This window comes from Lontra canadensis, unplaced genomic scaffold (genome assembly GCF_010015895.1).
Source record: "Lontra canadensis isolate GAN:19392208 unplaced genomic scaffold, GSC_riverotter_1.0 scaffold61, whole genome shotgun sequence".
NCBI classification, from domain to species: Eukaryota; Metazoa; Chordata; class Mammalia; order Carnivora; family Mustelidae; genus Lontra; species Lontra canadensis.
The window spans coordinates 9400405-9428132 of NW_022631055.1; the positions used below are offsets into that span (position 1 = coordinate 9400405).

Sequence of the window (27728 nt, forward strand, 5' to 3'; positions counted from 1 at the left end):
CTCGGGTTTGCTTTCGGGAGCTTTTGTTCCCTGAGCACTTTCCGTAGAGTTCCGGAGGATGGGAATGAAGATGGTGGCCTCCCAGTCTCCAGACCAGAGGAGCCGAGAGTCTGGGGCCCCACTCCTCAGTGCGCCCCCAGAGAACAGCACCCAATTGCTCCCGTCACCCTGGCCTCCGGCCACGCTCCGAGCTGACCAAGCCTGCGACCGGTTCAAGGTAAACACGAGCTTAGAGCTCACTCCTCGGCTCTGCCTCTGTAGCCGGCTTCCCCGTTCTAATATCTGTAAGCTCTGCGACACTCAGACACCCCCGATCCTTCTGTGACCCTGCGGGACCTGAGGCCACGCTGACCCCGCGTGGGCTTCACCCCGGTTAAGTCTCTGGAGCGATGTCCCTCAGCGGAACAGACTTCTAAAAGTCCTGATTTTGTGCTCCGTTGCTCCGCCGCTTGCTGGGAGCCGGCCGCTCCCCCCGCGGTCTATCTTCCCGTTGCTTTGGATTCACTTCTCCGCCAGTCCTACTTTTCAGAAAGTGGTTGATTTTCTGTTTCTAGAATTGCTGTTCTTCTTCTCTTCGATCTCCCGTTGGATTTGTAGGTGTCTGCAATCTTTAGATAAGCTATCTAGCTGATCTCCCGCTACCTGAAGTAGTCTCAGCCTGCTACTTCTCTGCCATCTTGACTCCTCCCCCCATATTTGTTGAATATTTTAAAAATAAAAGCCAATATTTATTGAGTGCCTGCTAGTATGGGCTATTATATATGCATTACTTCTTGTAATCCTATAACAGTCTCAGAGTAGGTATATTATTATGTTTACTTCTTCGTAATATGAATGAACCAGTGAAGTAAGGGCAGGTTGAATAAGATTTCATATCTGCATACTATTTTCAGGGTTTTCAAAGCATTTCTATACTTATAGAACAAATGCTTATCAACAAATATTATATAGGGTCCCTCTTAGGAAAAAGGCTGTCCGTGGGGCTCTAACTAGCAGAAATGTAAAACTTATTTGGAAGGTTATTTGATTTCATCTGTCAAAATTTTATTTTTTTCCATTTTACTTCTTTTCAGTGTTCCAAAATTCATTGTTTATGCACCACACCCAGTGCTTCATGCAATACATGCATCCGTCAAAATTTAAAATGTGCACACCCTTTGGGTCTGGCAATACCACTTTGCAGAATCTATCCCCAAAGAGAGTTGTTTATGTGCCCAAAAATCTGTGTACAAGGAAATCTGTTACAGGATTGTTTGTGATATGGAAAAGAAGGATACAGTGTAAATGTCCATTAATGATGGGAAAGAACTGGGAATGAAAACTACAGCACAGGAAATATAGTGAACAGCACTATAATAGTACTGGATGGTGACAGAGGGCGTTACACTTGTGGTAAGCACAGCATAACTTATAGAGTTGTTGAATCACTGTGTTGTACACATGAAACTAATGTAACATGGTGTGTCAACCCTACTTCAATTAAGCAATGAAATAATGAGGAAGAAATGTGAAACTAGTAAGAATGAGACAGACCCATATTTACATGTGTGTAAAAGTCTCTAAGACCTTAATTTTTTTAAATTTCTTTTCAGCCTAACTGTATTCATTGTTTTTGCACCACACCCAGTGCTCCATGCAATACTGCCCTCCTTAATACCCACCACCTGGCTCCCCCAACCTCCCACCCCCCACCTCTTCAAAACCCTCAGATTGTTTTTCAGAGTCCATAGTCTCTCATGGTTCACCCCCCCTTCCAATTTCCCTCAACTCCCTTCTCTTCTCCATCTCCCCATGTCCTCCATGTTATTTGTCATGCTCTACAAATAAGTAAAACCATATGATAATTGACTCTCTCTGCTTGACTTATTTCACTCAGCATAATCTCTTCCAGTCCCATGCATGTTGCTACAAAAGTTGGGTATTCATCCTTTCTGATGGAGGCATAATACTCCACAGTGTATATGGACCACATCTTCCTTATCCTTTCATCTGTTGAAGGACATCTTGGTTCTTTCCACAGGTTGGCGACTGTGGCCATTGCTGCTATAAACATTGGGGTACAGATGGCCCTTCTTTTCACTACATCTGTATCTTTGGGGTAAATACCCAGTAGTGCAATTGCAGGGTCATAGGGAAGCTCTATTTTTAATTTCTTGAGGAATCTCCACACTGTTCTCCAAAGTGGCTGCACCAACTTGCATTCCCACCAACAGTGTAAGAGGGTTCCCCTTACTCCACATCCTCTCCAACACACGTCGTTTCCTGTCTTGCTAATTTTGGCCATTCTAACTGGTGTAAGGTGGTATCTCAATGTGGTTTTGATTTGAATCTCCCTAATGGCTAGTGATGATGAACATTTTTTCATGTGTCTGATAGCCATTTGTATGTCTTCATTGGAGAAGTGTCTGTTCTTATCTTCTGCCCATTTTTTTTTAAAGATTTTATTTATTTATTTGACACAGAGAGATCACAAGTAGGCAGAGAGGCAGGCAGAGAGAGAGAGGGGAGGAAGCAGGCTCCCCGCTGAGCAGAGAGCCCGACGCGGGACTCGATCCCAGGACCCTGAGATCATGACCCGAGCCGAAGGCAGAGGTTTTAACCCACTGAGCCACCCAGGCGCCCCTTCTGCCCATTTTTTTGATACGATTATCTGTTTTGTGTGCGTTGAGTTTGAGGAGTTCTTTATAGATCCTGGATATCAACCTTTTGTCTGTACTGTCATTTGCAAATATCTTCTCCCATTTCGTGGGTTGCCTCTTTGTTTGGTTGACTGTTTCCTTTGCTGTGCAGAAGCTTTTGATCTTGATGAAGTCCCAAAAGTTCATTTTCACTTTTGTTTCCTTTACCTTTGGAGACATATCTTGAAAGAAGTTGCTGTGGCTGATATCAAAGAGGTTACTGCCTATGTTCTCCTCTAGGATTCTGATGTAAGACCTTACTTTTTTTTGAAGTAGGTTCCACATCCAGCATGGAACCCAACATGGGGCCTGAACTCATGACCCAGAGATTAAGACCTGAGCTGAGATCAAGAGTTGGACACTTAACTGACTGAGCCACCTGGGTGTCCCAAGACCTTATTTTTAAAAGATGATTTTCATAAAATAAAAGTTAATTTATAAAAGATAAAAATGGCAAACCATATGGTATCACCTCATTTATATTTATTAAAATTGTTATACATATGTGTATACATATATATCATGTATATGTACGCACAGACACACGAGTGTGTGGGTAGAAAAACAATTGGAGAGATAATCACCAAACTACCCAAAGAGTTTCGTTTGTAGATGAGAGTGGCTGAGAGAGAAGTTCCCCCATTTTCCTTTAAAGACTTCTACATGGTCATTCCATATTGAGAATTCATATGTTACTTAGCAAATAAAAATAAACAAATAATTAATTAAAATTAGGTTCCCTTTATATTTCACCATTTTATCATTTGTTATAGGTCTGTTCTCTTAACTTTTTATTTGTCAGCATAACATTAATATATATTCAGTTCAAAGTATTACAACAAAAACCCCCGGGGCACATGGGTGGCTCAGTGGGTTAAGCCTCTGCCTTCAGCTCAGTTCATAATCTTGGGGTCCTGGGATGGAGCCCCGCATGGGACTCCCTGTTCAGCAGGAGCCTACTTCCCCCCCACCTCTGCCTGCCTCTCTGCCTACTTGTGATCTCTGTCAAATAAATAAATAAAATCTTTAAAAAAAAACCAACAAAGCAAAACCAGAACCCCCAAGTCCCCAATAATCTCATAACTCAGATAAACACTATTCACATTTTGGTAAAAAGAGAAAAGGAGGGAGAAAGAGTGCTATGTCTACATCATACGTATATGTAACCAAATTTATATACTATAAATGTGGAGCTTTGTACCTGATTTTTTTCATTTAGCATTAATTGTATTGAGAGCTTTTCCCTATGTCATCCTTTACAGAAACATGACATTTAATGAAAGTATGACACTCCCTGATACGGATATACCCTGTAGACATTTAGGTTGCTTTCAGCATTCTCATTGTTAGATATAAGGCAGCACTAACTATTCTTTGAATATATGTATCAGTATTTCTGATTATGAAATACCTACATATGGATTCACTGGAGGAGAGGCTGTATGCTCTTAACACCTCAGTGTACTGCCAAGGATAGGCCAATTTATACTCCCACCAGCAGGAGATAAAAGTTCTCATTTCATCCTAATTTTGCCATCACTGTTCACTAGTATTTGTGTTTGTTTATTAGTATTTTTTAACCTTACGAATTTGACGGTGGTGGTGGGGTAGGTGTCTAACTGGTTTTTCAGCTTGCATTTTTTCTCAGTGCATATATTTGGTTACCAGGTAAGAAATATTTGTGTATGGGGTTTTGATTTTTTTAATTTATCCCCTTCGATTTTCCAATGAGGTATTTATTCTTTCATCATAAGGGCACGTGTACATGTATGTTGTTCTGTGAACAGAACACTGATTCATACACACACACACACACACACACACACACACACTGATACGGATGCACACACAAAAACATTTAAGACATTACTCTTGTAACTCTTTGTTGTATATGTTGCAAATATTTTTCTGAGCTCTGCCTTCATTTTATTTATATGCTTTTATGCAATAGAACATTTTTCTGTATTCGATCCATAAATCTTTCCTTTCTGGTTTCTCCCTTTGATTTTATGTTTGAACTTCCATACTCTATCATATTTTTTTTTAAAAACTTATTTTTCCATGTTTCAGGTTGTTGGAAGGCTTAGAAGGAGACATGAGAAGCACAAGAAAATTCTACTTCTTGGCAGAATTCACTAAATACATCTTATTCCAAATAAAGCTGAATAATATTAATAAAATAAGTGCACAGAATAGGAAAACCTGCCACCAAACTTCGTAGGAGAAATCAATCAGTGTTCAGTTTCTCTCTGCTGCTTCTGGAAGAAGTCAAGTTCAAGTGATACACTGTTATCTGACTAATCAGGTTAGAGTTCACTGGAAATACAAATAGAACCTGCTAGTCACAAGGTCTCACCCAGGGACAGAACCACTCACTGTGAAGCACAGTCAACAGGAAAATGGTATCAATCACACACAACCTCCAGAGCAAAAATCACTGGTCGTGCACATACTGAACTCCAGCAGTGTAATGTTTTCAATGTGACTAAGAGAAAAAAATTCACCAATTCCTCTGCTTTTTCCAAATACATCAAGACCAGTTAGACAAAGCCTTTTTAAAAAAAGATTTCCTGCCTTGATTTTTTTCAATTTTTTATGGAAAATCAGAACTATATAAAAAAGCAGACAGAATAGTAGAATGCGCTTCCCTGATTCAATATTCTTATTATGCAAATTAAACAGTTACCAACTCATGGCCAATCTTCTTTTATCTATTCCTCTCCTCCCCCAACAACTGCCACCATCCCAATGATCTGGAAGCAAATCCCAAACACCCTACATTTCTTCTGTAACCATTTCAGGATGAGATAAGTTCTTTTAAGGACACTATTTCCATTTAGTGAATATAAAGCCTGATATGTTTCTTTTTTTCCTCTTAAACCAAGCATTTTATTATTATTTTTTTAGCCTGATATGTTTCTATTTAAATCATTAGCTGTCACTGTATATGCCCAGAGGCACTGGGGTTTGATCCTCATATCCTTGTTTTTTGTGTGTTCCTCATTCTTGAACAGTCTGGCTGCTCCACTGAATCTGTTCTTGCTAAGGGCAAGGACTTTCTATTTGCCCAATTCAAGGGAAACTTTTCAGTATTTATTTAGCTTTCCTCCACATTTAACCCTACCATGCCCTCCCACTGCATTTTCCCCTTCCAAGACATGATTGTCATTCTTCTTTGTTTCTCTCTGGCTCTGGTTCACTCTCAGTCTCTCTCAAGCTCTCTCTTTCTCTCTTTGCCTCTGCTTCTCTCTTGCTCCCTGCCTCTTTCTCTTTGTGACTTTTTCCTTTGGAGACTTTTATTAGAAAAGATGCCAATGGGGTTGCCTGCGTGGCTCTACCAGCTAAGGGGGCCAGCTCCTGGTTTCAGCTCAGGTCCTGACTTCATAGGTCCTTGAGAATCAGCCTCATGTTAAGCTATGAGTTCAGCAGGGAGTCTGCTTGAGATTCTCACCCTCTGCCCTCCCCCAACTCATGCAGGCATGTACAAGCTTTCTCTCAATAAATAAATCTTAGGGGAAAAAAAGATGCCACTATATTTAAGAAGAGAAGGTAAGCAAAGGGAGGACACTGTGTCTCCCAAGTTCTCCCCTGGTCCTCTGAAACTAGATGATGTTCATTCACAACTCATGACTTTGAGAAGCTTTTCAGACATTTTTACTGCTCCACATTGCCACCCACCAGCAACAAGCTGTGAATGACCAGCCCAGCAAAGGCCAATTTCCTCTAAGCTTAAAAATAAAATTTAAGAGCATTTCTCTCTTCTTTTTACTATCTTTACAAATAATTTTCTTTTTAATGGCTAAAATACATTTCTGTTACAACTATACAAGACCCAAGTGGACTACATTTTATTTGAGCCGCAAATGAAAAATATGTCAGGCAGGGACAGAGAGAAAATCAGTCTTACCTCATCAAAGACCTTGGAAACAACATGCTTGTCCAGAATGGGAACATAGGTGGGGATGTGAGGGACGGCTGTCATGGACAAGGCATCCATGATGGTGAGTTTCTTGGCAACCAAGCTATGGGTCTTGAGCCAGTCTTCTGAAGACATACTTGAAGAAATAAGAAGACAGAATATGATGCTTTAAAACTTGTAATAAACACAACCATAACAAAACTTCCCTGGTAAAATTGGGGTACTCACTCTTGGTCATGAACCTGTTTTCCTTCTCGACTCACTCTTCCTAATGACTTGCCATCTAGGTACTCATTTGTCAGCAGGATGCTTATTTCTGTGGAAGGAAAAATGACAGTTGTGTAATTTCCGAATATATGGTTTTTTTTAAGTCAAAATGCAAAAGGATCATACTTCTCTCTCAGTTCCGTTGTGACAGATGATTAATAAATGGACCATATTTCAGAGAATCCTGACTGTCATAGGAGGTTCTCTGGCAAAATTCATTTGCAATTACACTAAAGACCAATACATAGATGAATATGGCCCTATCAGTGTTTTATCTACTTCATCCCATATCCACTGAGATCCCTCTCCATGGAAGAATGAGACATTCATTCCCTCATTCCCTAGAAAACACATTTTTAAAATGTTAAATTTGCAAATGCCATTAACCAATGATTGTTCAATGTTGCCCTCACTGGACCCCTCCAAATTATACAAAAGAACCTTGATCAACATTTTAGTTTCTGAGAGTTTGCTCTGGAGTTCTTCCACTCTGTCTGGAAAACCAAAATCCCTACTAGATCTTGTTTAGTTATAGATACATATTACAAATCAATGTTTCAGATTTCTAATATATATCCTTATGTAAACTTGGACTTACAAATGATAAGAAATATTAGCTAGTTGAACTGGCAGCATCCAGAAGGAGGCGTGTTTGAGAGTGACTTGGTTAAACATCTAAGAAATCATACTCTACTCATCATAAGATAAGCCCTTTAAGAACCACGCATATAGCAGACCTAGGAACTATGACAGGTTAATTGAAACAGAGGAAAAGACATCATAATGATCAGCGCTAAAGAACAAGAGGTTAGATTCAGCTATGGATGGAGGGTACACTTGTCACTCAGTCTCTCTTCCTACGTAGGGGATTGATTGTGTGTATCTGTGTCATTAATTTATTAGTTATCAACAATTTGAAATATAGGGGAAAGTCCTACAGGAATTAAACTCTTAGAAATTTACTATTTTAAGGATAAAGTTTTTTTCTTATAATAAAATCTGCGTGGAAAAGTCATATTTTCCTCACAATTTAGCCCCCAAAAGGCTGACAATATGGACCAGCTGACACCCCCTGTGAATGAAGGGAAGAAAATAAAAGCTGCTTTTTTTTTTTTAATTTTACTTATTTATTTAACAGAGAGAGAGAGAGAGTGCACACAAGTAGGGGTTGCAGTAGGTAGAGGGAGAAGCCCAATGTGGGGCTCAATCCCAGGACCTTGGGGATCATGACCTGAGCCAAAGGCAGATGCTTAATTGACTGAGCCACCCAGGCACTGCAGAAGGGAAGAAAATTAGCCAGCTGTGAAGTATTAGATTTTCAAGTTCAAAACATGCAGTGGCAGCAAGGACTATACTAACACCAGAGTTATGTGAGTCACTTATATATTAAACATCCAGGCACAGTAATTGCAAATCTCAACCCAAGAAAATCTAGTTCATTATAGCAGACAGAGATGATTTACAAGGAGTCTCTGAATAGGAAGCAATCCTAACCCACTTAAAAATGATTTGTTTCCCCCAAAATGTATCTATACCCAGGTTTTTAGGAGCAGACACACTGGGCAAAGGGAGGCTGGCCTGTGCTTCCTGATATAGAGAGACCCTCTCTGGCTTACCTCTGTCACTTGGAGTGTTCCAGTTGCTGGAAGTAGAAAGGCCGTCGGTCCTCTCACTGCAAGCTGAGCTCTTGAGGCTGGACATCCGGCTTCTGAGAAGGCTGGTTTTGGTTGATTCTGTTGGTAGCAAAGGGAAAGGGGTTAAAGGAACTTGGGACAAAAGGAGAGACTTTATTAGATGCACCTAATTCCTTGGATCCTTAGAAAAAGAATGCAGGTTCCAAACCTCAGAGGACAGTTCTGCTACCAATTAAATGCTGCCATAAAGATTTGTTCCACTTATCTGAGCTCAAGCTCTACCCCTCTTCAAGAGAGATCTACTTCCAAGCTCATTCAAGTTGTGGGTAGAACTCATTTCCTTGCAGCTGTGAGACCGAGGTCCCTCTATTCTCACTGACAGTCAGGGGGCCTCTCAGCTCCTGAAGCACTCACATGTCTACTCAGTGGTCCCTCCATCTGTAAACCAGCCATGACACACTGAATTTCTCTCATGCTTCAAGTCTCTCTGACTTTCTTTTCTGTCACTGGCTGGAAAAATCTCCTCCTTTTAAGAGCTCAAGTGAGTATTCTGGGCTCTCCTAGACAACCTTGACTTCAGGTCAATGTAAGATAATCCTAGGAGTCATGCCTCACCATATTCACGGATTGCAGTCCTTTACTAGCAAATCAGTACTTTCCAAATATTGACACTTAATTTGTGCGTTATATAGAAGGTAATGAGCTTATATCAAGACACCTTAATTATTTTTATATGCAATTATGGAAACCACATTAATTATAAATGTGATCTGTACTTCACAATTTGGAGGTACAAGTACCAAGGCTTTATATAGTATTCGTGAATGTGATGTGTCCTTGTTTTCAACAAGAAGGGACTTAGCCTCTCCTATAAGAAACTAGATAATTAGACTGAAGATGAACTAATAATCTACAAATTGTCTATCTTTTTCACAGGAAGCTAATACCAGTGGTCTCTTACATAGAGATAGGACTGTGTTAAGTGTTATTCATTATTTTTCTAGGCAACGACAGGGTGAGTCCTGTCTTGATTACCTCTGTAACCAGGAATTAAGAAGGATAAATTTCATTGGGATCTATGTCTGTGAGTAAAAGAGATAAATGATCCACATAGGAGATAAATGATCCACTTAGGAGAACTGAACTCCACAGGCCACCTTGACCAAAATCATTAGGCAAGACAACAAGTGAGCCAAAATGAAAATAAAATTTAGCTCCAAAAGTCTCCAAAAATAAAAACTGTTTTATTTCCAAACTCTGAAAATAATGAATAAAAACATATTTATCTGGCAGTGGATTCAAGCACTTAACTACTCCCCAAGTTCAGTAGTCAGTCACTACATTTCATTTCATTACTTTTCCATGTTAAAAATTGAAACAGAATAAAAATTCAGGACAGGGAAGCCTATCAATAGCAACAACCCCAAATCTAAGTGAAATGGTAGAAGTGACAAAAGGCCATTACACAATGTTTAGGACAAATAGCAAGTAGCCTTTCTAGCAAAACTCTGGTTTTACTGGAATGGGCAGGTGGGCTACACAGGTGGCATGGTATAGGAAGCTACTGTGTTCACGTGAGCCTAAGACATTCCTCCTTTGTACAGAGATACCAGAACAAGTGGACAGATCATGCAAGATTGATCCAGCTATGGCAAGTGGCCCATACCAGGAAGCCCTTTGGCCTATATAGGTTCAAGGCTCTCCTCCCTTGCCTAGAGACAAGAAAACACTCAAAAGATAGTAGTGGGGAAGCTACCACAATTTTTCCCCACTGAAAGACATCTAGCCTCCTGGCCTGAGGAAACTCCTGCTGCTCCCTCAGGCAGCACCAGCAGGGACCAGCTGTAGCCCCACTAACACCAGCAAACCAAGCACCAAAATAATATCACAAAAGGCTGTGAAAATTTACCATTGGAACCACAGCCCAGAGAAGCAGGCCAAGGTTTAGTGCTAACTTTAAACAGGGCAACTACTTCCTAAAATATAAGATCTGAATAGGATCCAGAGTCCCTTACATAATAGACAAATGTTCAGGATACTATAAAAAATTACCCATTATAGCAAGAACCATGAACATCACACCTTAAATGAGAAAGACAATCAAATGATGCCAACAGAATAAATAATGAATCAGAAGTTGGGATTATCTAATAAGGATTTCAAAGAAGCTGTCATAAAAATGCTTCAACAATTAATTACAAATTCTCTTGAAACAAATGATCAAATAGAAAATCTCAGCTAAGAAACAAAAGCTATAAAAAGTTCCAAGTGGAAATTTGTAGAACTAAAAAACAAAATAACAAATAAAAAAACTTGTTAGATGGGCTCAATAGTAGAGGAGATGACAGAGGATAGTATCAGAGAATTTGAGGACAGACAGAACAATACAATTCAGCTAATTTTAACAACAGAGAAAAAAAATATTGACAAAAGATAAACAGAGACTCAGGGACCTGTAGGACAATAACAAAATATCCAACATTCATATCATCATCAGGGTCTCAAAAGGACAGGGAGACAGAAAGTAGAACAGAGAGACTTTCTGAAGAAATAGTAGATGAAAACTTTCCAAATTTGGTGAAAGACACAATGTGCAGATTCAAGAAGCTGAACAAACACCAAACAGAATGAACCCAAGAAAACCCATGCCAAGATGCATTACAGTTAAACACTTAAATATCAGAGACAAAGGAAAAAATCTTGAAAGTAGCCAGAGAGAAAAGACACATTACCTAAGAGACCACCAGTATGAATGACAGAAAATTTCACATTTAAAACATAGGAGACCCCCTGGGGCGCTTGGGTGGCTCAGTGGGTTAAAGTCTCTGCCTTTGGCTCAGGTCATGATCCCAGGGTCCTGGGATCGAGCCCCACATTGGGCTCTCTGCTCTGCAGGGAGCCTGCTTCCTCCTCTCTCTCTCTCTCTCTCTCTCTCTGCCTGCCTCTCTGCCTACTTGTGATCTCTGTCTGTCAAATAAATAAATAAAATCTTAAAAAACAAAAAACAAAAAACAAAAACATAGGAGACCCCAAAGAGAGGCTTCACTGTTTTTCAACCACAAAAAGGAAAGAACAATTAAATGCAAATTCTGAATGTAAAATCATCCAATCGTCCTTCAGGAATTAAGAGAAAATAAAACCATTACTACACATGTTAAAAACAAAACAAAAGGAACTTTGGCTAGCAGACTGATCCTTAGAAATGACTGAAAGAGACATTCTACCACCACCTGATACTCAAGATAATGATATTTAAACCTGGGGAATAAAAAATTTTAAATTTTCTAAATTGAAATAAGATTTTCACACTCACACAAAGTGGTAAAATGCTGACACCAGGAGACTTTTTAAAAGTCACTTACATATGCTGTCATACCCAGAGAAAAAATTATAAAAATCATACAAAGAAAGAAATTTTTTAAAAACTATAAGTAAACCAAGACAGAATTGTAAAAAATGTTCAAGTAACCTGAAGGAAGGCAAGAAAAAAGAAAGTGGAACAAGACCAATGAAAATAAATAGAAAATAATAAAATAACTAAGTAAGTGCTTAACATATCAATTATTACTTTAAATATAAATAGTCTAATACTAATCAAAAAACATACTGGCTGAGTCGATAAAAGAAGACTATCAAACTATATGTTACTTACAAGAAATTTACTTTTTAAAAAAAGATTTATTTATTTGAGAGAGAGAGAGCACATGCTTGTGTGAGCACAGGTGGGGAGAGGCAAAGAAAGAGGGAGAGAAAATATATTTTTTTAAATTTTTAAATTTTTAATTTCTTTTCAGCGTGACAGTATTCATTGTTTTTGCACCGCACCAAGTTGTCCATGCAATCCGTGCCCTCTCCAATACCCACCACCTGGTTCCCCCAACCTCCCACCCCCCGCCCCTTCAAAACCCTCAGATTGTTTTTCAGAGTCCATAGTCTCTCATGGTTCACCTCCCCTTCCAATTTCCCTCAACTCCCTTCTCCTCTCTATCTCCCCTTGTCCTCCATGCTATTTGTTATGCTCCACAAATAAGTGAAACGATATGGTAATTGACTCTCTCTGCTTGCCTTATTTCACTCAGCATAATCTCTTCCAGTCCCGTCCATGTTGCTACAAAAGTTGGGTATTCATCCTTTCTGATGGAGGCATAATACTCCATAGTGTATATGGACCACATCTTCCTTATCCATTCGTCCGTTGAATGGCATCTTGGTTCTTTCCACAGTTTGGCGACTGTGGCCGTTGCTGCTATAAACATTGGGGTACAGATGGCCATTCTTTTCACTACATCTGTATCTTTGGGGTAAATACCCAGTAGTGCAATTGAAGGGTCATAGCGAAGCTCTATTTTTAATTTCTTGAGGAATCTCCACACTGTTCTCCAAAGTGGCTGCACCAACTTGCATTCCCACCAACAGTGTAAGAGGGTTCCCCTTTCTCCACATCCACTCCAACACATGTTGTTCCCTGTCTTGCTAATTTTGGCCATTCTAACTGGTGTAAGGTGGTATCTCAATGTGGTTTTAATTTGAATTGAAGGAGAGAAAGTCTTAACCAGACTCTGAGCTGAGTGTGAAGCCCAACAACAGGGCTCGAACCCATGACCTCTAGATCATAACTGAGCCAAAACCAAAAGTTGAATGCTCAACAAACTGTGCCATTCAGTGCCCCACGAAATTTACTCTAAGTATAACACTGGTAGACTGCAAGTAAAAGGATGGAGAATTAAGAAGGGCATGTGTTGTGATGAGCACTGGGTGTTATACACAACTAATGAATCGTTGAACACTACATCAAAAACTAATGATGTACTGTATGGTGACTAATATAACATTAAAAAAAAACTAATGATGTACTATATATTGGCTACCTGAACATAATAAAAAACTGATCCCAACTAACTTAAAAGAATTGAAATCATACATAGTGTGTTCGATGACCATAGTGGAATGAAACTGGAAAGAGATTATAGAAAGACAACACAAAAAACTCTAAACATAGAATTAAACAATACTTTTATAAATAATCCATGGGTTAGAGGAAGCCTTAAAGGAAAGAAACACACTTAGAACTGAATGAAAACAAAACCACAACAAATCAAAATATGTGAGATGCAGCTAAGACAGTGCTGGAAGGGAAATTCTTTTTTTAAGATTTTATTTATTTATTTGACAGAGAGAGACAGGTCATAAGTAGGCAGAGAGGCAGGCAGAGAGAGAGGGGGAAGCAGGTTCCCTGCTGAGCAGAGAGCCCAATATGGGGCTCAATCTCAGGACCCTGAGATCACGACCTGAGCCGAAGGCAGAGGCTTAATCTACTGAGCCCCTCAGGTGCCCTGGAAGAGAAATTTTTGCACTAAATGCTAATGTTGGAAATGAGGAAGTATCTCAAATCAACGGTAAGTTCCTAACTCAAGAAATTAGAAAAAGAAGAACAAAATAAAACTAAAGCAGGCAGAGGGAAGAAACAATAAAGAGCAGAAATCAATGAAATTGAAAACAAATATCAGATAATCAATTAGATAAAACTGGTTTTTAGGGGGAGGATGCACCAATAAATCTGATTAAACCTCTAACAAGACTGAAAAAGAGAGAATGAGAGAGAGAGAATGAAAGAGAGAGGACAGAGCATTAATATCAGAAACAACATAGTGGACATCACTATAGATCTTGCAGTCATTAAAAAGGTAATAAAGGCATACAATAAATAACTCTGCACTGACAAAGTTCACAACTTAGGAAAAATAGACCACTTCCTTAGAACTACCAATTGCCAAAATTCAACCAACATAAAATAACCATTAATAGCCCTAAAACCATCTTTTTCAAATTAAATTCTCAATAAAGAAGTCCTGGGAAAAAAATCTCCAGGCCCAAATGGCTCCATGATAATTTTATCAAATATTAAAAAATGAATTATACCAATTTCTTCCAGGAACAAAAGAGGAGAGACAACTTCTCAACACATTTGAGGAGGATAATATTAACCTGATACCAAAACCAGACAAAAACAGTGTTAAGAATTGCATCACTATATTGTACACTTGAAACGAATATAATATTGGTGTCAACTGTACTCAAGTTTTTAAAAAATTTAAGTAACTATGATGAAAAAGAAGCAAAACAATAGAAACAGACTCATAAATACAGAGAACAATCTGGTGGTTGCCAGAGGGGAAAGGTGTAGGGCAGGAAGGAAATAAGTGAAAAGGATTAAAAGGTACAAACTTCCAGTTATAAAATAAGTAAGACAGGTGATACAATTTGCAGCACAGGGAATATGGTTAACAGTAATTAACAACTTCATATGGTGAGATAGTAGCTAGATTTATTGTGGTCATTTTGTGATGGTGACTTTGTGATGTATATAAATGTGAAATCACTATGATGTACACCTAAAGCTAATATGGTAATATATATCAACTACACATCAATTAAAAAATGTGGAAACACCGAACTAAGAAAAAGAGAAAAACTACATACCAATATCCTTCATGTACTTAGAAGATACAAAACCCACAATGGAGTATTAGCAAACCAAATCCAGCAAGGTATTAAAGAGTTATACATGGAGAAAATATGGAAGTAGAAAATATTCCAGACACACAAGGTTGATTAACATTTGGAAACCAATCAGTAATCCACATATCAATAGACTAAGGAAGAAAAATCATGTATCAATTAATGCAGCAAAAGCATTTGACAAAATTCAGCACCCATCCATGATAAAAACTCTCAGAAAATTAAAAAAGAGGGGAACATCATTAGCCTGATAGAAAGTATCTACAGATAAAGAATATCTACAGTTAGTATCATTCACAATGGTGCAAGACTAAATATCTTTTCTCCTGAGACTGGGAAAAACGCCCATTCTCACCGCTCTTATTCAACATAGTCCTAAGAAGTTCTAACTTCTGCAACAACACAAGAAAAAGAAATAAAGCCATAGAGATTGGAAAGGAAGATAAAACTGTCCCTGTTTGTAGATGATATATAGTCTATGCAGAAAATGGCAAGAAATCCACAAGTACATATCACACACTCACACACACACAATTCCTAGAACTATTGAGTTCAGTAAAGTTGCCCAGTTATAGGATCAATGCACAAAATCAATTGCATTTTGACAGACTAACGAACATAATGAACTAATGAACAAATGGAAACCTATATTAAAAAGCAAATACCACTTACAATCACTCCAAATACAATGAAATAATTGGGTATATACTTAATTAAACATGTACAGGATCTCTAAGCTGGAAATTACAAAATAAGACATCAAAGAAGACCTAAATGTATTTTCATATTCATGAGTTCTGTTCACAGACTGGATGAATCAACATCATAAAGATGTGAGTTGACCCCAGATCAATCTATAGATTCAGTGCAATTCCTGTCAAAATCCTAGAAAGGTTTCCTCTACATAAATAATCACATTCTAAAATTTAAACAAATTTTCAGACACCCAAAAATGGCTTAAATATTTTTGCAAAAGAAAAATAAAGTTGGAGGAACCCTGGCGCTTGATAATAAGGCACGTAGCAACATTAATCAAGATACTGTGGCATTGGTGGAGAGAGAGATACAAAGATCAATGGAACAGAAGATTTAGATTTAACCCACACAGATATAACTAGCTGATTTTTGGCAAACATACAAAATTAAATGTGTAAGTATAGCCTTCTTAACAAATGGTGTTAGAGTAACAACTATAGGGAAAAAAACCTTCAAGTAAAAGTTGCATTTTATTTAAAAAAAAAAACCCATAACAATCCAACCTAACTATATGACTAAAGGAGTTGGAAAGAGGAGAAAAAAGTCTAAAGCCAGTAAAAGGAAGGAAATAATAAAGATTAGATCAAAAATAAAGGAAATACAGACCAAAAATAGAACAGATTAATAAAACCAGGAGCTGGTTCTTTGAGAAGATCAACAAAAATTGATAAACATTTAGCTAAACTCATAAAAAAAGGAAGAGATATCAAATAAATAAAAGCAGAAACCAAAGAAGGAGAAATAATAACCAATACCACAAAAATACACAAACAACAACAAAAAAAAACCTGTAAGAGAATATTATGAAAATTTACAGCCAAAAAATTGGACAACCTAGAAGAAACGGATACCTAATCTTCCAAAACTGAACCAGGAAGAAATAGAAAATTTGAACAGGTCAATTATTAACAATGTAATTGAAGCAGTAATCAAAAACTCCCAACAAATTATGTGAATTCTACCAAATATTTAAAGAGAAGTTATATTTATTCTTTTCAAACCATTCTAAGAAACAGAAGAGGAAAGAACATTCCAATTTCATTCTACAAGGGCAACATTACTCTGAAACCAAAACAGGACAGGAGGATCAAGATGGCGGAGGGGTAGATGAGCTAAATTTCATCTAGTCCCAGGAATTCACCTAGATAGTCATCAAACCATTCTGAACACCTACAAATTGAATAGGAGATAGATGAGAAGAAGAGCAGCAATTGGAGGAACAGAAAAGAGACAGGACGTGCAGAGAAATGAATCCAAGGCGATACATGGGAAGATAGACCACAGAGGGGAGGGGCTGGCTCCTGACAAGCCATAGAGCAGTGGAGCATAAAATCAGAACTTCTAGAAGTCTGCTCCATGGAGGGATGTGAATCCAGCGGCGAAGCAAGAGGTGGAGCCCCTGCTGGGAAGTGTGATCTCAGGACCCTGAGGGTCACAGAAAGACCAGGGGTGCCTGAGTGCGGCAGAGCTCCCAGATATCAGAGCAGGGAAGCTGGCTGCAGAGACAGAGCCGAGGAGTGGGCTTTCAGCTCAGGGTTACCTTAAACTGTGATCCAAGGCACAGTTGGACCACTGCTCTTTGAGCAGGGACCCCACAAATGGCAGCTCTGGGGAGACCCCCCCCTTCCTCCTCTGGAAGGAGCAGTGCAGGAGCACGCTGAAGAAATCTGCTGGGTTTGGAGACTCCAAACGGGGCCATGGGCCAAAGATGGAAACACTCAGTCACAGGCTGGGTGAGCACAGACTGCAGCCGGAGACCAGGGAGATGGGAGGGATTGACTGCTTTTCTCTGACAGCACACTGAGAAGTGTGACCCTGAGCTCTGGAGCCCACTGGCCAGAGACTGGGAGGCTGCCATCTTCATTCCTGTCCTCCAAAGCTGTATGGAAAGCATTCAGGGAACAAAAGCTACCAAGAGCAAACCTGAACAGATTGGCCCCTGGCAAGGGTGCTGCAATTGCACCTCAGGCAAAGCCATTTAAGAATCACTGCAAGAAGCCCCTCCCCCAGATCAGCAAGAACATCCAGCCAAGATAAACATTACCAATCAATGAGAACTGCAAATTACCCATGCTAAGAGAATACAGCACACAGAATTCATGGCTTTTTTCTCATGATTCTGAAGTCATTCAAAGTTAAATTTTTTTTATTTTTTGTTATATATTTTTTTAATGTTTCCTCTTTCCTATTTTAACCTATTTTATCGATACCTTTCTAAAAATCTTTTTAAATTTTTCATATTCTGTCCCTTCATTGTATTTAACCTTATTATTTTTCTTTTTTTTTTTTGTATACATGTAAGTTTTCTTTTTTTCTTTAAAGTTTTGGGATACAGTTTCTTCTAGAAGACCAAAATATACCCTAAATCTAGCATATGGCTTTGTTCTAGTCTCCAGCCTGATCACATTCTCTCGTTTTTTATTCTTTTTTTAACCAACTTATCAATTCCTTTTAAAAAATCTTTTTAAATTTTCATCTTTATAGTCATTTTATCTCTTCATCATGTTTACCCTTATTTACATATAAAAATATTCATATAAAAATATTCATATAGATATAAATACATATGTTTTTCTTTCTTTAACATTTTGGGAGGCAGTTTCTTCTAACAGACCAATACACACCCAAAAACAAGTGTGTGGCTCTGTTCTATTCACCAGCCTAATCATATTTTTTTTTCTTTTCTTCTCCCCCTGGTTTCAGGTCTCTTCTGATTTGTTTAGTGTATATTTTTCTAGGGTCATTGTTACCCTTTTAACACTTTGTTCTCTCATTCATCTATTCTTCTCTGGACAAAATGACAAGATGGAAAAACTCACCTCAAAAAAAAACCAAAAAAACAAGAGGCAGTACCAACTACTAGGGACCTAATCAATATGGACATTAGTAAGGTATCAGAGCTAGAGTTCAGAATGATGATTATAAAAATGCTAGCTGGGCGTGAAAAAAGCACAGATCATACTAGAGAATGACGTTCTGGAGAAATAAAATCCCTTTCTGGAGAAATTAAAGAACTAAAATTTAAGCAAGTTGAAATAAAAAAAGCTATTAATGAGCAATAAAAAATGGAAGCTCTTACTGCTAGGTTAAATGAGGCAGAAGAGAGAATTAGTGATATAGAAGGCAAATGATGGAGAATAAAGAAACTGAGAAAAAGAGAGATAAACAACTGCTGGATAATGAGCAGAGAATTCGAGAGATAAGTGATGCCACAAGATGAAACAATATTAGAATAATTGGGATCACAGGAAAAGAAGAAAGAGAGAGGGGGCAGAATGTACATTGGAACAAATCATAGCAGAGAACTTTCCTGATATGGGGAAGGAAACAAGCATCAAATTCCAGGAGACACAGAGAACTCCCTCTGAAATCAATAAAAATAGGCCAACAACCCGTCATTTAATGGTTAAACTTAGAAGTCTCAGAAACAAAGAGAAAATCCTGAAAGCAGCTCAGGACAAGAGGTCTGTAACATACAATGGCAGAAATATTAGACTGGCAGCAGACCTATCCACAGAGACCTGGCAGGCCAGAAAGGACTGGCATGATATATTCAGAGCGTTAAACCAGAAAAATATGCAGCCAAGACTACTATATTCAGCTAGGCTGTCAATGAAAATAGAAGGAGAGATAAAAAGCTTCCAGGGCAAAAAAAAACTAAGAGAATTTGCGAATACCAAACCAGCCCTACAGGAAATATTGAAAAGGGTCCTCTCTAAGCAAAGAGAGAGCCTAAAAGTAACATAGACCAGAAAGGAACAGAGACAATATGTAGTAACAGTCTCCTTACAGGAAATACATGGCACTAAGTTCATATCTTTCAATAATTAGCCTGAATGTAAATGGGTTAAATGCCCCAATCAAAAGACACAGGGTATCAGAATGGATAAAACAAAACAAAACAAAACAAAAAATGAAACAAACAAACAAACAAAAAAAACCCAAGACCTATCGATGTGCTATCTACAAGAAACTCATTTTAGACTCAAAGACACCTCCAGATTTAAAGTGAGGGTGTGGAAAACAATTTACCATGCTAATTGACATCAAAAGAAAGCTGGGGTGGCAATCCTTCTATCAAACAAATTAGATTTTAAGCAGAAGACTATCATAAGAGATGAGAAGGACACTATATCATACTTGAAGAGTCTGTCCCACAAGAAGATCTAACAATTTTATTTAGTTTATTATTTTAACTATTTTTATTAGCATATAATGTATTATTTGCCCCAGGGGTACAGATCTGTGAATCATCAGGCTTACACATTTCATAGCACTCACCATAGCACATACCCTCCCCAATGTCCATAACCCAGCCACCCTATCCCTACTCTCCCCCCATCCCCCAGCAACCCTCAGTTTGTTTTGTGAGATTAAGAGTCTCTTACGGTTTGTCTCCCTCCCGATTCATCTTGTTCCATTTTTCCCTTCCCTACTCCCCAAACCCCCCACTTTGCCTCTCAAATTCCTTTTATCAGGGAGATCATATGATAATTGTCTTTCTCTGATTGACTTATTTCGCTCAGCATAATACCCTCTATCTCCATCCATGTTGCTGCAAATGGCAAGATTTCATTTCTTTTAATGGCTGCATAGTATTCCATTGTATATATATACCACATCTTCTTTATCCATTCATCTATTGATGGACATCTAGGTTCTTTCCATAGTTTGGCTATCGTGGACATTGCTGCTATAAACATTTGGGTGCATGTTTCTCTTCAGATCACTACATTTGTATCTTTAGGGTAAATACCCAGCAGTGCTATTGCTGGGACATAGGGTAGCTCTATTTTCAACTTTTTGAGGAACCTCCATGCTGAAAATCTACCAATTTTAAATATCTATGCCCCTACTAAGGGAGAAGCCAATTATATAAACCAATTAGGAACAAAATCAAAGAAACACATAGACAATAATACAAGAATACTAGGGGATTTAACATTCTCCTCACTGAAATGAACAGATCATCTAAGCAAAATATCAACAAGGAAATAAAGGCTTTAAATAACACAGTGGACCAGATGGACATCAAAGATATATTCAGAACATTCTATCCCAAAGCAACAGAATACACATCCTTCTCAAGTGAAACTGGAACAGTCTCCAGAATAGATCATACCCTAGGAAACAAATCAGGTCTTAACCAGTATCAAAAGATTCGGATCATTCCCTGCACATTTTCAGACCACAATGCTTCGAAACTAGAACTCAACCACAAGAGGAAAGTTGAAAAGAATGCAAACACATGGAGGCTAAAGAGCATCCTAGTAAAGGATGAATGCGTCAACCAGGAAATTAAAGAGAAATTTTAAAAAATTCATGGAAACAAATGAAAATGAAAACACAACTGTTTGAAATCTTAGGGACACAGTAAAGGCAGTCCTGAGAGGTAAGTATATAGCAATACAAACCTGTCTCAAGAAACAAGAAAGGTCTCAAATACACAACCTAACCCTACACCTACAGGAGCTGGAGGAAGAACAGCAAAAAAAGGCCTAAACCCAGCAGAAGAAGAGAAATAATAAAGATCGGAGCAGAAATCAATGAAATAGAAACCAAAAGAAGAGTAGAACAGATAAACAAAACTAGGAGCTGGTTCTTTGAAAGAATGAATAAGATTGACAAACCCCTAGCCAGACTTATCAAAAAGAAAAGAGAAAGGACCCAAATTAATAAAATCATGAATGAAAGAGGAGAGATCACATTCAACACCAAAGAAATACAAACAATTAGAAGAACATATTTTGACCAACTATACACCAGCAAATTTGACAATCTGGAAGAAATGGATGCATTCCTAGAGACATATCAACTACCAAAACTGAACCGGGAAGACATTGAAAACCTGAACAGACCCATAACCAGTAAGGAGATTGGAGCAGTCATCCGAAATCTCCCAACAAACAAGAGACCACGGCCAGATGGCTTCCCAGGGAAATTCTACCAAACATTTAAAGAAGAATTAATACCTATTCTCCTGAAGCTGTTCCAAAAAATTGAAATGGAAGGAAAACTTCCTAACTCATTTTATGAGGCCAGCATTACCCTGATCCCAAAACCAGACAAAGACCCCACCGAAAAGGAGAATTACAGACCAATATCCTTGATGAACACAGATGCAAAAATTCTCATCAAAATACTAGCCAATTAAGATCCAACAGTACATTAAAATGATTATTCACCACGACCAAGTGGGATTTATTCCTGGGCTGCAAGGTTGGTTCGACATCCGCAAATCAATCATTGTGATACAATAGAAAGAACACAAACTGTATGATACTCTCAACAGATGCTGGAAAAGCATTTGACAAAGTACAGCATCCTTTCTTGATCAAAACTCTTCACAGTGTAGGGATAGAGGGCACATACCTCAATATCATCAAATCCACCTATGAAAAACCCACAGCGAATATCATTCTCAATGGGGAAAAGCTGAGAGCTTTTATCCTAAGGTCAGGAACATGGCAGGGATGTCCACTATCCACACTGCTATTCAACATAGTCCTAGAAGTCCTAGCCTCAGCAATCAGACAACATAAAGGAATAAAAGGAATCCTAATTGGCAAAGAATTCAAACTCTCCCTCTTTGCAAATGATATGATACTTTATGTGGAAAACATAAGAGTACACTCCAAAACTGCTAGAACTCATACAGGAATTCAGCGACGTGTCAGGATATAAAATCGATGCACAGAAATCAGTTGCATTTGTATACACCAACAACAAGACAGAAGAAAGAGAAATTAAGGAGTCGATCCTATTTACAATTGCATCCAAAACCATAAGATACCTAGGAATAAATCTATACAAACAGACAAGGAATCTGTACTCAAAAAACTACAGAATACTGATGAAAGAAATTGAGGAAGACACAAAGAAATGGAAAAACATTCCATGCTCATGGATCGGAAGAACATATACTGTGAAAATGTCTATGCTACCTACAGCAATCTACAAGTTAACGCAAACCTTATCAAAATACCATCAACTTTTTTCAAGGAAAGGGGAGAAATAATCCTAAAATTTAAATGGAACCAGAAAAGACCCTGAATAGCCAGAGAAATGTTAAAAAAGAAAACCAAAATTGGGGTATTAAAATTCCAGACTTTGAGCTCTATTACAAAGCTGCAATCATCAAGACAGTATACTACTCATATAAAAACAGACACAAAGATCAGTGGAAAAGAACAGAGAGCCCATAAATGGACTTTTGACTCTATGGTCAACTAATCTTTGACAAAGTAGGAAAGAATGTCCAATGGAAAATGGTATTGTGAAAACTGGAAAGCCACAAGCAGAAGAATGAAACTGGACCATTTCCTTACACCACACACAAAAATAGACTCAAAATGGAGGAAAGATCTCAATGTTAAGACAGAAATCCATCAAAATCCATGAGGAGAACATAGGCAGAAACCTCTTCGACCTCAGCCGCAGCAACTTCTTCCTAGACACACTGCCAAAGGCAAGGGAAGCAAGGGCAAAAATGAACTATTGGGACTTCATCAAGATCAAAAGCTTTTGCACAGCAAAGGAAACAGTCAACAAAACCAAAAGACAACTGACAGAATTGGAGAAGATATTCGCAAATGACATATCAGATAAAGGGTTAGTATCCAAAATCTATAAAGAACTTATCAAACTCAACACCCAAAGAATAAATAATCCAATCAAGAAATGGGCAGAAGACATGAACACACATTTCTGCAAAGAAGACATCCAAATGGCCAACAGACACATGAAAAAGTACTCAGCATCCCTCAGCATCAGGGAAATACAAATTAAAACCGCAGTGAGATACTGCCTCACACCAGTCAGAATGGCTAAAATTAACGAGTCAGGAAATGACAGGTGTTGGCAAGGATGCGGAGAAGGGGGATCCCTCCTACACTCTTGATGGGAATGCAAGATGGTATAGCCATCTGGAAAACAGCATGGAGGTTCTTCAAAGAGTTGAAAATAGAGCTTACCCTATGACCCAGCTATCGCACTACTGGGTATTTACCCTAAAGATACAAATGTAGTGATCCAAATGGGTACGTGTACCCGAATGTTTATAGCAGCAATGTCCACAACAGCCACATTATGGAAAGAGCCTAGATGAATGGATAAAGAAGATGTGGTATATATATACAATGGAATCTATGCGGCCATCAAAAAACCCCTGAAACCTTGCCGTTTGGAATGACATGCATGGAACTAGAGGGTATTACGCTAAGAAATAAGTCAATCAGAAAAAGACAATTATCATATGATCTCCCTGATATGAGGAATTTGAGAGACAAGACAGGATCATAGGGGAAGGGAGGGAAAAAATGAAACAAGATGAAACTAGAGAGGGAAACAAACCATGAGATACTCTTAATCTCAGAACAAACAGGGTTGCTGGAGGGGTGGGAGGTGGGAAGGATGGGGTGGCTGAGTGATGAACACAGGGAGGGTATGTGCTATGGTAAGAAAAAAATAAATAAATGAATAAAAATAAAAAGAACCCAAAACCAGATAAAGACACTATGAGAAACAACAACTACAGGTCAGTATCACTGATGAACATAGATGCAAAAATTTTCAACAAAAGATTTTCAAACAGAATTCAACAAAACATTAAAAAAATCACTCAGCACAATCAAATGGGATTTATTCCCAAGATATAAAGGTGTTTCAATATTCACAAATCAATGTGATACATCACATTAAAAAGAGAAAGGATAAAAACTGTATGAATCATCTCAATAGATGTAGAAAAAGCATTTGACAAAGAACAAATGATAAAAACTCCATTCATGATAAAAACCTCTCAACATAGTAGGGTTAGAGGAAATATACCTCAAAATAATAAAAGCCATATATGAAAAAATCACAGCTAACACCATACTCAATGGTGAAAAATTGATTAACTTTTCCTCTAAGAGCAGGAAAAAGACAAGGATGTTCAATCTCACCATTTTTATTCAATGTAGTACTAGAAGTCTTAGCCAGACCAATTACATAACAAAAAGAAAGAAAAGGCATCCAAATTGGTAAAGATGTGAAACATTCACTATTTGCAGATGACATGATACTTTATATAGAAAACCCAAAAGACTCCACCAATAAACTACTAGAACTGATAAGAGAATTTAGTAAAGTTGCAGGATACAAAATTAACATAGAGAAATCTATTGCATTTCTATACACTCATAATGAAGTAGCTAAAAGAAAGAAAACAATCCCATTTACAACTACATCAAAAACAATCAAATACCTAGGAATAAACTTATCACCAAGGAGGTAAAAGACCTGTACTTTGAAAACTATAAAACACCAATAATAGAAATTGAAGATGACACAAGTGGTAAAATATTCCCTGCTCACGGATTAGAAGAACAAATAATGTTAAAATGTCCATATTACCTAAAGCAATTTAAAGATTTACTGTAATTCCTATCAAAATACCAGCAATGTTTTTCTTAGAAAACAAATAATACTGACATTTGTATGAAACTACAAAAGACCCAAAATAGCCAAAGCAATCTTGAAAAAGAAAAAGCTGGAGGTATCACAATCCTGGATTGCAAGAGCACAAAGCTATACATATCAAAAAGAATGCTACTGGCACAAAACAGACACACAAATCAATGGGACAGAGTATAGAGTCCAGAGAAAACCCACACTTTTATAGTCAAATAATCCATGGCACAGGAGGCAATAATACAGAGTGGGAAAAAGCCTCTTTGACAAATGGTTCTAGGAAAACTGGACAGCTACATGCAAGAGAATGAAACTGGTCAACTTTCTCACACTATAACAAACATAAACTCAAAAAATGATTACAGACCTAAATGTTGAGACCTAAATCTATAAAACACCTGGAAGAAAACAGAGGCAGTAATTTCTTTGACATAGGCCACAGAGACATTTTTTAAGATCTATCTCCTCTGAAAAGGGAAACAAAAGCAAAATTAAACTATTGGGACTATATCAAAATAAAAAGCTCTGCACAATGAAGGAAACAATGAACAAAATGAAAAGGAAATGCAAATCAAAACACAAGAAGACATTACCTCACACCTGTTAGAATGGCTGGAATCAAAAAGACAAATAACAGATATTGGTGAAGATGTGGAGAAAAGGGAACCCTTGGGCACTGCTGGTAGGAATGTAAATTGGTGTGGCCACTCTGGAAAATAGTATAGAGGTTTCTCAAAAAATTAGAATTATCATATGATTCAGCAATTCTACTTCTGGATATATAGCCAAAGAAAACAAAAGCACTAACTCAAAAAGATGTATGCACCCCAATGTTCACTGCAGCATTATTTACAATAGCGAAGATATGGAAGCAACCTCAGCGTCCATCAATGGATAAATGGATAAAGATGTAATATATATACATATTACAAACACACACGAATATGATTCAGCTAGAAAAAGAAAGAGAGCCATTTGTCACAACATGGATGGATGGACTGTGAGTATATTATGCTAAATGAAATAAGTCAGACAGAGAAAGGCAAATACTATATGGCTTCACTTATATGTGGAATCCTAAAACAAAACCCACAAAAAAACCAATAAACAAAAAACAAACCAATTTCATAGACGCAAAGAGCAGACTGATTGTTGCCAGAGGTGGGGGATGGGGAAGTGGGCAAAATAGGTGAAGGGGTCTAAAGCTAAAAACCTCCAGTTATAAAATAAATAAAGTCATGGGGATGTAATATACAGCATGGTGACTATAGTTAATACTTTACTGCATATCTGAAAATTGCTAAGAGCATAGATCTTAAAAGTCTTCATCATAAATGTTTTTGTAACTGTGTGTTGTGACAGATGATAACTAGACTTACTGTGGTGATTGTTTTTCAATATATACAAATATCAAGTCATTATGTTGTACTCCTAAAACCAAAATAATGTTTGGGTCAATTATATGTCAATAAAGCAAAAACAAAACCAAAAAATCCAACAGGTTTAGGTTCCTTTTTATATATTATGTGGATTTAGTTTTATTTTACCTTCTTGCATTGAAGGAAAACCTATAATGAGAATCAAACCATTTTGTCCACCGATACCTGCATGAAGGACTTTCTTTTTCTGAATCTTTTGATTTGAAAGATCCTCTGGTAAGTACAACATATTTAGGGATGACACTGGTGTTGACTTGACATCAGAATGAGGTTTTGCACATTTTTCTGGGGTTGAAACCATAGAACAAATTTCTTTTTGATGCCTGTTTTGATTTAGACAAAAAATAGAAGAAAAAAGAGGAATAAGAGGAGAGAGAAAAAGACAAAATTTCCATCAAGAAGGCAGAGTTAGATCAATAAAATCATGTTGAATGCTACAAACTAAAGGAGGGGGCCTCCTGTCATCTGGTTAATTCAAGAATAATCTTTTTCTCCACCCAAAGCAGAAGTGTGAACAGGGGCCCTGATGTGGAGTCATTAGATACGGCTCCCATCACAGTTCTGTTCTTTTCTGGCTGTGTGGACACGGTAAAGTCCCTCAGTCTTTGAACTTCATCCTCCTCCTCCTCTAAAAACTGCAGGAAATTCAGGTGTGCACTGACTCTATGGGACTGATGTGAGAATTAACATAAGGGAGAGCCAGTTGTAAACCAGAAAGCCTTACGGAAACCCCTTTCTCTAACCAAAGGGTTGAATGGCTAGCTCTTACAAAAGCCAGAGAAGTGAAATCCTTGCCTTGGACCCCCTGTGCCAATATCAGATCACAGGAAACCACTCCTGTGAAGATCTGGGGCCAGGAGGGACCCTAGAAATGCCTGAGAATCCTCCCAGATATATCTTTTCTGAAGCTCTGAACATAGCAACCATAGAAGGGAAAGTTTCCAGAACAATCTCCTGCTCCAACACTGTAAAGCATGGCCTCCTTCCTTCACCCCCGACCTGTCTGCCTACTTTGTAGACCACCCCCAGTGTTCCATAATCATGTACGTCTATATGCCCCACG

General features: G+C 38.0%; 1 protein-coding gene across 2 annotated transcripts in view; it reads right to left on the reverse strand.

Moving 5' to 3' along the window:
• VWA3B (von Willebrand factor A domain containing 3B) overlaps positions 1 to 27728 on the reverse strand; it is a 209078-nt gene that overhangs the window by 67673 nt on the left and 113677 nt on the right. For both annotated transcript variants that reach the window (XM_032877890.1, XM_032877889.1), the window contains exons 13-16: positions 26831 to 26988; positions 8481 to 8597; positions 6826 to 6913; positions 6586 to 6733 (exon numbers count right to left, since the gene is read on the reverse strand). In XM_032877890.1, the coding sequence (XP_032733781.1) occupies positions 6586 to 6733; positions 6826 to 6913; positions 8481 to 8597; positions 26831 to 26988 (511 nt within the window). The remainder of the gene's footprint in view (positions 1 to 6585; positions 6734 to 6825; positions 6914 to 8480; positions 8598 to 26830; positions 26989 to 27728) is intronic.